The sequence below is a fragment of the Propithecus coquereli genome, unplaced genomic scaffold (genome assembly GCF_000956105.1).
Source record: "Propithecus coquereli isolate 6110/MARCELLA unplaced genomic scaffold, Pcoq_1.0 Scaffold383, whole genome shotgun sequence".
NCBI lineage: Eukaryota > Metazoa > Chordata > Mammalia > Primates > Indriidae > Propithecus > Propithecus coquereli.
The window spans coordinates 877,948-891,513 of NW_012149541.1; the positions used below are offsets into that span (position 1 = coordinate 877,948).

At 54.7% G+C, this 13,566-nt stretch overlaps 1 protein-coding gene across 2 annotated transcripts; it reads right to left on the minus strand.

The window, feature by feature from the left end:
- Positions 1-6,687: 6,687 nt before the first annotated feature.
- B3GNT7 (UDP-GlcNAc:betaGal beta-1,3-N-acetylglucosaminyltransferase 7) lies at positions 6,688-13,566 on the minus strand. Of its 2 annotated transcripts, XM_012652211.1 has the most exons (3): positions 13,366-13,416; positions 12,317-12,434; positions 6,688-11,536 (listed from the first exon to the last, which is right to left on the minus strand). In XM_012652211.1, exons 2-3 carry the CDS (start codon positions 12,325-12,327, stop codon positions 10,351-10,353), a joined length of 1,197 nt encoding a protein of 398 aa, XP_012507665.1. In that variant the 5' UTR covers positions 12,328-12,434; positions 13,366-13,416; the 3' UTR covers positions 6,688-10,350. The 2 variants fall into 2 exon arrangements, with proteins under 2 accessions (XP_012507665.1, XP_012507663.1); XM_012652209.1 differs by lacking the exon at positions 12,317-12,434 and having other exon boundaries at positions 13,366-13,566.

Sequence of the window (13,566 nt, forward strand, 5' to 3'; positions counted from 1 at the left end):
TCACGATCCTTTCCTTCTCTGCTTCCCTGCTTGCTCCCGCGGTCCGCACTGTTTTGCTTTCTGTCACTGTGCATCACTTTGCGTTTTCATGAATGTGCAGATACCTGTTTGAGTTTCTGCTTTCAATTCTTTTGGGCACGTATGCAACAGTGGAACTGCTGAATTAAGTGATCATCCTACGTTTAACTTTCTGAGGAACTGCCAAGCTGTTCTCCACAGCGGCTTTTCCACCGTTTCATTCATACCAGCAAGGCACGAGCGTTCCAGTGTCTCCACATCCTTGCCGATACTTGCTATTTTCCACTTTTTAAAAAAGCATTCATTACAGAAATTTCCAAAGATTCAGAATAGCATAAAAACCCACTTATATTCTTATACAGTATTTAAGTTGTTAAGAACATACAGCCATTCTTGTTCCTTCTATACCTCACTCATTTTCCTCATTATTTTGACGCAAACCGTATACATCCTATCGTTTCACTTGTGCTTACCTCAAAACGTATCTCTAAAAGATAAAACTTTTTTAAAAAGAAACACAATCGCTGTACCATTTTGGCACCTAAAAATCAGTCATTTTCAATATCATTAAATATCCAATCAATATTCAAATTTACTTGTCTCATAAAATTATTTTACAGCTGTTTTTCCTGGAATTACAAACCAAAAACATCTACATCCTAATGCACGTGAAGTGGTATCTCATTATCGTTCTGATTTGCATGTCCCCAGTGACTAGCAACGTTAAGCATCTTTTCATCTGCTTAGTGGCCATTTGTCTATCTTCTTTGGAGAAATGTCCATTTAAATCCTTTGCACATGGAACTGTATTTTTTTCTTTTTTTAATATATTCTTTTTTCGTTTTTCTTTTTGCCTCTAAACATTATGCTGTAAGATGAACCGTACTGCGCTACCATGCCCAGCTAATTTTTTTGTTTTTAGTAGAGATGGGGTCTGGCTCTTGCTCAGGCTGGTATTGAACTCCTGACCTCAAATGATCCTCCTCCCACCTCAGTCTCCCAGAGTGCTAGGATTACAGGTGTGAGCCACCGTGCCTGGGCTGAACTATATTTTTGATGTGCTACTAAATTGGATTCTCTAATATTTCATTTTTGCATCTAGTGGGCCCCAATAATCTGCTCCCAAAGTCCTGACTCATACAAATTGTGGGATAACTGCTTACTATTGTTTTAAACTCTTTAGTTTGGAGATAACCTGTTATGCAGCAATAGATAACTAACCCAGGCTTTGGGGTGGGAAAGCAGGCCTCCTCCATGTACAAAGAAAATAGAAACTACTCTTCCTTTTTTTCTTCCCTGGGTTCCCCTTTCCTTCATTCCAAATCTGGGGTTCAAGCTCCATCTGCAGATTTGCACAGACCTGAAAGCTCGTGCAAAATGATGTGAACTCTATTTAAAATTGGGTTTCAGCCACAAATGAACTTTCTTGTGGGTTTGGTGGGCAGGGAATAGAAGCCACATTGCAAGAAAGGTCAAGAGAAAAATAACCTTCTTGTGAGGAAGGGGTTGGGGGAGGCTGCAGGCTCATGGGGGCCGAAGGCTGGGAAGCATCAGACCCCGAATACCGTGGGAGGGTCCCCTCCCCGTCTCAGCCTGGGCTTCTGTGGCTGCATCTCCTCCCGTCCTCCCTGGAGCAGCTTTCCCTCTCTTCCCCTCCCACTGGAACCCTGCCCCAGCCAGTGGGACAAGTAGGACTAAGCCTGCCCCTGGCGGTACCGATTAGAGGACTCCATTCCCCTTGCCCTGGACACTGGTTCCGGCTTGTGCACGTGACCCAACCCTGTCAAATTGGAGCCCTCCTTTGAATTTTTTTGCCAGAGATATCAAAAAGACATTTCTTTTTTTTTTTTTCCTTTTGGGATTGTGAGTTGTAAAGACAACGTAAGTCTAAGCTGCCTTTCCCCTCACCTGGAGAAAGCCCGGTGGAGAATAGAGTCAACTCAGAGAAAAGACCTAACAGACAAAGAACAATCATTTAAGCACCTAGACCCAGCCCTGCCTGAAGCCTTAGGGATTTCAGTTATAAAAGTTCTTTTTTTCTTGAGCTAGTTTGGAGTTGGGTTTCTGTCAGGTACCAGTGGCTGCAACCTGCGTAGAAGAAAGTTTTGTGGTAAAACTGAAAGAACCATATTCCCCCAGAGACCCAAGCAACCCTCCTGTGGAATCCGCCCCCAACTCCGCCCCTCTGAGAGAACAGCACACGAGAAGGGGGAGATGCATCTCAGCTGGGCGCGGGTACAGAGGCTGGTGAGAGAGCTGGGGCAAGGGCCGGTGGGGCAGGGGACGGCTGCAATGGCCACCAGGGAAGGATGAGCTCTACCTGGTCTGCTCTCTGCCCCCAAGGCCCAGCAGAGGCCTGATGCAGAGACAGCCCTGCAAGCCACAGGGGCCCCAAGGGGGCCTTCTGGTCCACAGCTGGTCAGCAATGCCCATGGGCTACTCAGGGGGAACCCAGGTGGTCCCAAAGGGTCGGGGGCACTCAGCGGCAGTGATCTGTGTGCAAAGTCAACGACAGCGATGAGAAGGTGGTGAGTAAAATCTAGCCATGGTGAGAATCCCCCAGGAGACAAGCCCCTGGAGGTCCCAGAGATCATTCTGAAAAGAGAAGGCTGACTCTGCTCTTGACAGGGAGGACTATTGATCAATACGATTTAGGGACAAATGGGACACCAAGTTCCTGGAAGCTACGAGACCAGGAGACAAGGAGGGTTCTGGCTGTGTGCAGTTTGCGGAATCAGGGTGATTTAGCTATGCTTTCTTTGCTGGGTTTGAGGTCAGGGTTATATTAACTTCATAAAATGAATTAGAGAGGCTGGCACGGTGGCTCACACCTGTAATCCTAGCACTCTCTGGGAGGCCGAGGCGGGAGGATTGCTTGAGCTCAGGAGTTCAAGACCAGCCTAAGCAAGAGCAAGACCCCATTTCTACCAAAAATAGAAAAAATTAGCTGAGCGTGGTGCCACATGCCTATAGTCCCAGCTACTCAGGAGGCTGAAGCAGGAGGATTGCTTGAGCCCTGGAGTCTGAGGTTACAGTGAGCTGTGATGACACCACTGCACTCCACCCGGGGTGATAGAGCAAGACTCTGTCTTGAAAGAAAGAAAGAAAGAGAGAGAGAGAAAGAAAGAAGAGTCTAGGATTGTTGACATTGTTCTTGTTTGGTTTACTTTTGTGGGTAATTTCTGGTTTATCATGCATCATGGACATAGAGTTTGGCCTGTCTAATTTCTGCCTGGGAGGATACTTGATGTTTTCTATCTTTCTAATACATGCAGGCAGTAAATGTTTCATTTACAAAAAGATATGTGTGGTACAGAGTTTGATAAAGATCTTTGATTGAATCTTACTCATGGTAATATTTGCTGGGTCTTTGGTGTCTTTGATTTTTGTGAGCTAAAACTCTTCTAGACTGATTAAATATTAAATAGTATGTTAAAGACTCTCACTGCATTTGTGTTTCTGGCAATATCTCTTTGTACTGTTAACATTTTTGCTGGGCGTTTTGGTTCTTTCTTTTTTACACGACATCCATTTATTTTGCCACATTTCTGTGGGTCAGAAGGCCACTGTAGCATGGCTGGGTTCTCCATGCCAGACGAAATCAACATGTTGGCTGCATCCTCCTCTGGAACTTGGGGTCCTCTTCCAAGCTCACTTCTGCTACTGGCTGAATCCAGTTCTTGGTGGTTGTAGGTCTGAAGTTGCCATTTCCTGGCTGGCTGCCAGCAGGAGCTGGTCTCAGCTTCCATTCCTTGTCACTTGGCCCCTCCATCTTCAGGTCAGCAATGGCATGTGGAATTCTGCTTCGGGTCTCTCCGATGTCTCCTTCTGCCACCAGCTGGAGAAAGCTCTCTGCTTTTAAGGGCTCATGGGACTAGATCAGACCCACCCAGATCCTCTCTCTATTTTAAGGCCAACTGTGCCATATACGTAAGCGAATTGCAGGAGTGACCATGCATCATGTGCATAGTTTTTGGGAAGCAGGACATCTTGGGAGGATGCTGGGTTTACTGTGATGCACGATGGCTCACAAGTCCTCATTAGAGAAGGTCCATTTTATCAGCCACCCTCTATTTTTTAAGTGTGAGACAACATGGCTCCAAAGTACATAAAACAAAATCTAGAAAGAAACGTCCGACTAAGCCTGCATGAGCTCACCCACCTGATCGGAGTCTGCCCTTCCAACCAGCAGCTGCTTTTACTGATTGCGGGCAGCTATGGTGGACGGGCAGCTGTGTCCAGACCCGCCCCAAAGTCCTCCAGACCCTACACAGGTGTTCCGTGTGGTGGTTAACGCGCAGCTTTTGCGGCCAGGCTGCCCGAGAGCATTCTCAGCCTTCTTTTCCCAGCCAGGCCGCCCAGGTTAGTGGGTGGCTGCTTTAAGTTTCTGCCTTGGATTAGCCACTGAGTGTGACCATCCCCGGGGGCAGGCATTCCCTAACTATCACTCCTGTGAGCAAGCAAATCCCCTTGAAGGTTTCAACTGGCTTGAACTGAATTTTATGTCACTGGAAACCAAACATCCTAACCAATGTTGGCTTTTTATATTAGCTTTTATAAAAATGCATTAGTGTTATTTGTCTATGAGATGGGATTGCAACACTTAACAACATCACACTGTTTCCTGGTATCCAAGGCCGTGGTTCTGACCTGACCAGGCCTGGGAGGATGGGCGGCCTCAGTGATTTCTGTCAACCTGAAGGGCGGCACCCACCTCCTTGGCCAGTGGAACACGACCATTCCTCCGTCCCTGATCCAGGCTCCTGAGGGACCCTGGCCAGCACCAAAAGCCCCCTCACTCCCTCCAAGGCTGCTGCGTGTGTCCAGATGTTGGCACACTTCTATCTTCTAAACGTCAGGACTCACTCAGCGACAGATGCTCGTGGTAGGAAGTCTTCCTTCCACAGACAAGCCGAAAGAAAAGAACAGGAAACCCCGGGAATCTCACTACCGAGGAACAATTCCTGTTAACAGTTTGGTGTGCAGCGTTCCTGGATCGAGGCACACAAAACGGGCGCCTTCGGGCACAAGCACTGCACGTTCCAGATTTCGCATGACCAGTGCGTATCCTCCCTCCTCACCCCACCCCCAGTGTCACAATGTCCCAGGTGGTCAGTTGGGGGCGCTCCCTGCCCTCTCTTGGGATTGCACAGGCCAGGGACTCCTCCCGCCCTCCCGCCTGCCCTCCTTTGCTGCCCGCGGGCCCTGCCCCGCCCGCGGCCTTCGCGCGGGTCCGAGGGGTCTGCCACGCCCCGCGCCCCCACGCCTGCCGGGTCCCCGCCGGCAGGTCCCGCCGGGAGATGCTCCTACGGGGCGCGCACCCCGCCGCGCGGCGACCGCCGCTCCTCCGCAGGCCCCCGGGATCTGCGGATGCCACCACCAACACGCACGCCGGGCTCACCGCCAGCCCTCCACGGCCGAGCGCGACTGTCCCCAGCATAGCCCGAGGCCAGTTCCGCGCTGGGCCGTCCCTCGGCCGCCGGCGCCACCCGGCAGCTCCTATCTGCCCCGCGACGACGAGCCGCTGGGGGCGGCCCGAGCCCGGCCGGGCGCGCGGGGCTGCCCAGCCTGGGACGGGAGCAGGAATTCCGGGCATTCCTGCTGGATTCAGAAGCCCCAGGGAAAACAAAGGGCTAGGTGACTTGTGCTAGGTCAACTGCTGCATGCAGGGCCAGCAAATCCCTGCCCCGCCGGTAGCTCCCAGCCGGGGTGCTCGCCCGAGTCACCTGGAGAGCTGGAAAAACACCTCGGCTCCCCCCCACCCCTACTGTTTTGAATTCAGCCGCTTAGGTAGGGGCCTGGACCAAATATTTTCTCAAAGTTCTCTGGGGTGGGGGCTTCTCAGACGGGCAAGGTCGCTGAACCCTCCCAGGAAGGATTGGGCTCTATGGTTTGGCCTATAATTGAGTGTAAAATTTATTCCAAGATTTAAGTTTTGTATTAGAAATATGTGCAGAAGTTGTATTCTACTTCGTAACGCATCTGTGCTCGTTTAATATAAATGCAATTGATAAAAGATAATTTTCAGAAAAAGTAAATTCACGACTCGCATACAGATGTAAAACTGAGCATATGTTAAGAGTTATTTTACTCACAGGAGGGGCGAGGCAGATACTGTAACCGGTTCAAAGGAGATATCAAAAAGCACAAATTTATATGGAGTGAAGGAATTGAATTACAAATGGAGGCAACTGGTTTTTCCAAGGGGAGGGGGAGTCAATGGAAGCTCCACCTGACCAGACAGTTTGCAGAGCACTCAGAACCTGCAGCTTAAAAAGAGGTGCAAAATAGCTCAAGGACGAAGAACCCGCTGGAAGCAGACAACTCCAGGCTGTGCTTTGGACCAGTGGTCCCCAGCCTTTTTGGCTCCTGGGACCGTTTTCATGGAAGACAATTTTCCACGGACGGGGTGGGCGTGGGGGGAACAGGGGGCATGGCTTCAGGATGATTCAAGCGCATTACATTTATTATGCACTTTATTTCTGTTATTATTACATTATAATATATAATGAAATAATTATACAACTCACCATAGGTTGGGAACCCCTGCTTTAGACAATGCATAGTGTTTCACTGGAACAGAAAAGGTTTTCTTCACAATAGTTTAAACAACTATTTGGGAAAATCTACTTCTTACAGTGCTAATAATGCTGGGCTCCCCCCAAAACACCAAAATTTCAGTCACTCATGGAACATAACATTTTCCCATTCCCTGGACTTTTGGACAAAAATAACAAACACATATTTACTACTAAGATACTATAAGGAAAAAGGGAGGCTGGAAGCTCTCAGGAAACATTAAGGTGTGGGAGTTAGGAGCACAGAGCACAGAGTTCAAATCGTGCCCCTCACACAATAGCTGTGGGATCCTTCTCTTGGGGGTCTCCATTTCTTTCTTTGCACTTCGTGTATAACAGGATTCCAGAGGCTTCCCCCAGCTCCTTCTCAGTTTAGGTGTACAGAGCAAGTCACCTAAGAACAGGCTTTCTTTGAGAAGAGTAGAATTCTTTGAGTGGTCTCCTTTAGTTATGTAAATGCGGCCAAGGAGGCACCTATTGCCCGAGGGAAGCGTGGAACAGGACTTTTCTAAGCCTGACAAAGACTGCCCCTTTTCAAGGCCCCTTGGAATGCAGAGCTGGTTGCAGGGGAGAAGGCCAACCATTTTGCAAAGTCAGGGCCTTTGAAGAGGAAAGAGTTAAGACCCATCCCTCCCAAACTACTCCCCCAAATCAGGTTGGGGACTAACTACAATTATCTGTCTGGAAAGGCCGGGAAAATTGCTTCAGTAGGACAGGGAGAACCTGAGTGAGTTTGTGGGTTCACTGGCAGACTGTGTAGCTGACTGGGACCCACAGGACCCAGCACCCCTAGCATGTTGCTGCTCTTTGGGGACAGATCACCGAGCTTGTGAGAGTGACGGAGAGAAGGATAACTTTCTGAAGCATGGGCTCCACTGTAGCCTGTGCAGCAAAGGTAGCGCCTAAGAAACCACAGGCCTGTGCAGGCCTCGTGTTCAACAGCGCCACTGTGTGGAGAGAGAGGGAACAGCTGGAGATGACTGCTCAGACTTTCTAGGGCAGCGGTCCCCAAACTTTTTGGCAACAGGTTCTGGTTTCATGGAAGACAATTTTTCCACAGCAGGTGGGGGGGGGGGAGGGGCGGAGCTCTGCAGTCCCTAACAGGCAGCGGCCTGTGGGTTGGGGACCACAGTTCTAGAAAACACCCTTTGGAGTAGGGAAAAACCCCTGAGGTTCTTGGTCAGTTTGAGAGTGGGTGGGGTCCAAGAAGGTAACCTCGGATTTTTCTGCCAATAAGAGTACATGGAGGATTTGAGCAATCAATGAAAAAAATTAAAATGTAACCATATCTGCACCCTGAGTTACACCGGTTATACATATTAAGTGCTTACCACAGTGCCAGGCATATCAAAAGTGTTCCATACATGATAATTGTTACATCATTACCAGGAAGCAAGATTGTAAATGCCTGAATCTTCCAGAATGACCTTTGTATCCACTGGGCCCAGCTGGAGCCAGGTGGAGTGAGCCCAAGGAAGGCTGCAGGGGCCTAAAAACCACTGGTCTCTTTGTGCCCTCAGATTGCACACACCCAGCACCCTTGCTCCTTGTCCCTGGACCCTCTGCTCTTAGGATCAGGTCCAAGCACCCTCCTGAACCCAGAAGGCCTGAGAACAGCCCTCCCTTCCCTACTCTCAGCTCAGAATGCACTCACCTCCCTCCCTCCAGACCTCTGTATAAGCTGTTCCCTCTGCCTGGGTGTCCCTTGGCTGTCCCTTTCATCACTGGACTGTGAGCTCTGGGGAAACAGTGGCCCCAGACCCCTCTGTTGTCTGTAGTCCATGGCAGGGCCTGGCTTCTATGGGTGAGTGATGAACAAACAGGGCCCCTCAGAAATGCCCTGAACTTGGTTTCATGCTCTGCTATTGTAATCTTAAAATTCTTAATACCTTTTTAGAACCAGGGTCCTGTATTTTCATTTTGTACTGAGCTCTGCAAATTATGTCGACTAAGAGGAAACTGTGAGAAGACCGTGCTGGGGGAAATAGCAGCAGCATCGTCCCCTCTTTCTTCCCCAGGGCTTGGACCAGGCAGCTGGGCCCAGGATGGGCACGCACCTGACCCACCTTTGGGATGCCCCTGAGCTGGGTGCATGCAGGAACCTGCTGGCTTGCTCGCTGCCGCCCCAGTGATTCTCATCCTGGGGTAGCTGCCCACCCCCCGCCGGAGGTAAACAGCTCAGGCCAAGGGCCCTGGCACAGGACAGTAACCCCCAACCCCAGGGAGCCTGTTTTCAATGCTTCCAAATTGACTGTAAGGGAAGTCAGGAAGCCCACCAAACTCTGCAGCACCCCACCGAATCCCACCCACTGAAGTATTAGCCTTGTGGCCAACTCTGGCCTTGGCAGGGGTGGGAAGGCATCAGCCCATGCTTGAGCCAGAGCTCAGCAGTTCACCACGACACAGGCACCAGCCAGATGCCCTGTTAGCTCACAGGTCTCTCTTGCCATACCCCTGTCCCCACTGTAATCCTAGCACTCACCTCCCTCTCAGTCCCTTCAAGGGACTTCAGTCCTTTTGCACCCACCAGCCAAGAACAAGGAACAAGCTGTGTCTTCAGAAACCTCTGGCAACCTGGGCCCCAGGCAGGGCCTTTGACGGAGCTGGCAACAGGAAGCTTCACACCAGAAAAAAAACCAGTCCCATTTTATTGACAAAATAGTCGATCCCTCTATCCTTACCAGGTGACTCCAGCCTGAGGTAGGGGGTGGCATCCTTCTGCACCCACCCATGAGCTCCAATCCATCCCTTCACAGGGGCAAAGGCTGGTCTGTCAGACCCTGGAGAAGCGGGCAGGGCAGGCTTGGAGAGGGCTGTCAGGGGCCTGGGTGCTGGGGGCAGCTGGAGTGAGGGAGAGGAAGGGGCGGGCCGGGAGAACACCGTCACCTCCTGAGGCCTGGAGCCTTCTCCCTCTAAATTCTTCATAAATAAAACTTCACAGTAATAGAGGAATGTCCACTTCCAGGGCCAAACTGGCTGTTGTCCAGCCAGGGAGCCAGGCGTCGGTAGGGCTGCAGGAGGGACCCTGGCTCGGGCTGGGGTCAGATAGCACTGGGATGTCGGGGGCCAGGGGCGCCGTTCTTTCGCCTTGTGTCGGGGTGGGGTGGGTGACCCATGTGGAGGTTCTGAGGAGCGCTGAGGTAGTTAGAGTGGCTGGTGCGCTTCCAGACCTTAGAGGATGCAGCTAGGAGCACAGCCCCCAGGAGCAGAGAGCCTGCTGAGGTGCCCTCGAGACTCGGGGACATGGACTGCAGGGGACACCTGTGAGCCAGCACAGGGTTGAGCTTCTCCTGAAAGGGCTGCTTGGTCCCTGGGGAGACTGAGGCATTTCTCAGAGGAAGATTCTTCCCTGTGAAGACAAGGGCAGCCCCAGACCCCTGGGGACGGGCCTAGCCTGGGTACCTGAGCACAGGGTTCCTTCAGAGGCCACCAGGGCCTCACACTGGGTCAGAGGGAGCCAGGCAACAGACCCAGGTCAGGACGGCTGCCAGGGCCTATGTCCTCACTCCTCGGGGGACCTCCAGACTGGCAGCTCCAATCGTTCCTGGGCCTCGCTTTCTGGAAATTATCTGCACAGGGAGGTCTCCCTTTGGCTACCTGTACCCTACCACACCCAGTGGCACGTAGGCCCGAACCCCTCCACCTCCCCACAGGGACCAAAGGCTATGCCTGGGCACTGCGGCTTCAGCCCTGATACCCTGGGGACTCAAAAGTGCGTGACATGCCCTGGCCTGTCCTGGTGGCCCGGCTGGTGTCAGAGTACCTGGAGCTTGCGGGAGCAGGTGAGGTTGCTGTGCACCAGCTCCCACATGGCCAGCAGCTCGGGGGGCATCAGCTTGTGCACGACGAGCATGGAGCGGAAAAAGCACGGCTCCTTGTTCATGCGGCTGTTGCGGTTCCGAGAGATGCCGAAAGTCTTGAAGCCCTCGTGGGCCGTGGGCTGCACGCCCAGCACCTCCAGGCACATACCCAGGAAGACATCGTCGATGGGGTAGAGCTCTATGGCGTCACAGGCGTGGTGCAGGCGCCGGGCCAGGCCGCCGGCCATGAGGAAGCCACCTCCACCTGCATAGGGCGGGTAGCTGGCCTTGCTGTACAGGGCCCCGGGGATGTAGTATTTGTTGTCCTTCCTGCGGATGGGCCGAGCGTGCTGCAGGACATCGCCCACGAACAGGTTTTCCTGTGGCTGCCGGTCAGCCAGAAATTCGAGCAGGTTGGTGGGGTTGACGAAGACGTCATCGTCGCCTTTGAAGATGAAGGGCACGTTGGGGCAGTAGATGTCAAGCCACTTGAGGAAGTGGATCTCCTTGAGGGTCAAGTTGAAGAAGGTGTCGAGAAAGTCCCACTGCAGGATGTCGCCGTAGAGGCGGTCCTCGTAGGCCAGCAGCTGCTGGTAGTGGGTCCGCTCCTCCTGCTTGGAGGCCGTGCCCAGCAGGAACAGCGTGCGCACGGCGCCCCGGCCAGTGCCTGCTGACTCCTGCTCACGGCCCCAGGTCTGGCGGATGGCCTCTCGGCGGTCGTGCTGTGTGATGACTGACTTGACAACCACCAGCAGGTAGACATCGTCCCTGCACTTCTCTGGGTGGTTCAGCAGCATGGGGAAGTATCGGCAGTGGCGATACAGGAGAAACTGCCGGAATTGCGGCTCCATGACCTGGAACCAGGGCTGGTGGGTCAAGTTGATGTTGGCTGAGCAGTTAGTGGTGGTCACGTCCCAGGCCTGGGGACCCCGAGAGGCCGTGGGAGTGGGGGTGGCCACAATCTTCTCATTCTTCCAGAAGCTGTTGGAGTTCAGCAACTGTCCGCTGGCCTTCTGTGGCTCCGGGGTGGGAGGCGGGGGCTCCTGCAGAAACTGACTGGGGGTCAGACTGCGCTGGAACACGGTCACGGCCACGAGCAGGGCCAGGGCCAGGCACACACTCCTGTAGATGGTTTTCTTCCTATGGGAGGAGAGGGGGAAACAGTACAGATGAAAGGATGAGCCCAGGACTCTCCTAGCTGCCCTCCTACGGAGGCTGGCTGGTCCCAGATGGGCAAGTGCACCTGGGGCACAGATTCAAGTCCCAGAGCCCCTTAGTGCCCAGAGAGGGGTCCTGCTTCCCCTCCCACCCTGACCCCCTCCTCAAGGAGCACTGTGGAATCAGGCCCTGCCACTTACATGCTGAATGACTTAGACTGGGTCTCGATCTCCCCAAGCTGAGGTTTCTTCCCCCGAGTGAGGCTAAAGCACAGGACTGGAGTGCTATATAAAGCACCAAGCAGGCAGTGGGCACCAGTCACCTCACCCAGAGGACCTCTGGCGGACATCTCTGCCCTGCTCCCCACCCCTGGCACCCTACTGGCTTTCATTTCCCTGTATAACCCCAGTAACTGCAGGCAGCATTATCATTAGGTGACTGAGCCAGGGTCTGGGAGGGGCAGAGGCAGGGCCCTCTCTGCAGCCAGCAACACCACCTTGGGGAGCAACAGGAGTTCAGACCTGAGCCTGTCCTCTTCCCTCCCTTCCCGTCCATGTGACCCAGCAAGCTGCGCTATGGTTGACAGAGGCCTATGGATGGAGTGGGTACCTGCCAGATGACCACTGCCCCTCACCACTACCTTAACACTCTCCCCCCGCTTAACATCGCAGACAGAGGCATCAGGTCCCAGCTCCACTGCCTTGGGGAAGGGACACATTCGGAGCCCCAGCTCTGAGGGAGCCTCCTGGCCCAGGTACCCACCTCACACCCATTTCAGAAGCAGAAATAAGAGCTCTTTGCTCAGAGCACTGCTGGTCCAGCCCTCCTCCTCTGGCAGGACAGCTCCCCTCAGCTCACCCTCTGGGGGCTGCAGCTTCCCCTGTGAAGACAGGTGACTGAGAGCTCCCAGGAAAAGGCAGGTCAGCAGAGTGGCCTTTGAGGGCCGAGGGCTGGCTAGCAGGGAGATGGCCCTGACCTCCAGGCCAGCAGGAGCAGGGTGGCAGGGAGACAGGGAGCCCAGGGAGAGCCCTGGGGTGGCCTCAGCCTGGCGGGTGGCAGGTCCAGGCACCCAAGGTGAAAGACGGCTAAGCCCCAGAGTGACATTTTTTCTAAGGGGTCCCAAGGTTTCCTGGGCATGGGGCTGGAGGAAGACAGGGTCACCTCAGGTGCGGGCTGGGGGTGTGACCCAAGGCCCGACTCTCCCAGGGAGGGGAGCTGAGTACCCTGGATCCAGCCCTCCAGCCCTGCGGGGTCCAGAGAAGTACCAAGCCCCAGTTTGGGAGGCCAGGCCCGGGAAGGTCGGGGGTGCCCCCCGGGGGCTGGGCGAGGCCCGCGGGGCCGCAGGCGCACTCCACCTGCGCCCGCCCACTCCATTTGCAAGAGAAAAGCCCGGCAGGGGGAGAGGGGCCGGGCGGGCGGAGGCCTGCGCTCCGAGGAAGGAGAGCCCCGGGGGAGGCGAGAGGGTCGCCCCGCGCAGGAGGCCGCCGGGGTCTGAGAGCCCGGCCGGAATGGAGTTGGGACGCGGCACCGGCGAGACCTCAGTCCCCACCGCCGCGGTCCTGGGGCGGAATCCGGGGCGGCGGGGCCGGGGCCGGAGAGCGAGCCCAGCCCGCCGCGCACCGCGCACGGCCGGGCATCCCCTGCCGCCGCCGCGCGAGCCCGTCCGGCCCGGGAAACTGAGGCCGGCCCCGCACGCCGGCGCATCTCCGTCCCGGCCCCGGCCCCCCGGCCGTCCGGCCCGGGAAACTGAGGCCGGCCCCGCACGCCGGCGCATCTCCGTCCCGGCCCCGGCCCCCCGGCCCCCCACTCACCACAGAGACATGGCGGCCCGGGCCGGCGGCGGAGCGGGGCGCGCGGCTCGCAGCTCTGGGGCCGCGGCTCTGGACGGCCGGCGGGCGGGCGGGCGGGCGGACGGGGGCGGAGGCCGGGCCGCGCCCCCGCCGCGACTTTCCTCTTCCCGGCGGCGGGAGGAGGGGCCGGCTGGGGCGGCGGCGGCCCAGGTGCCTTAACCC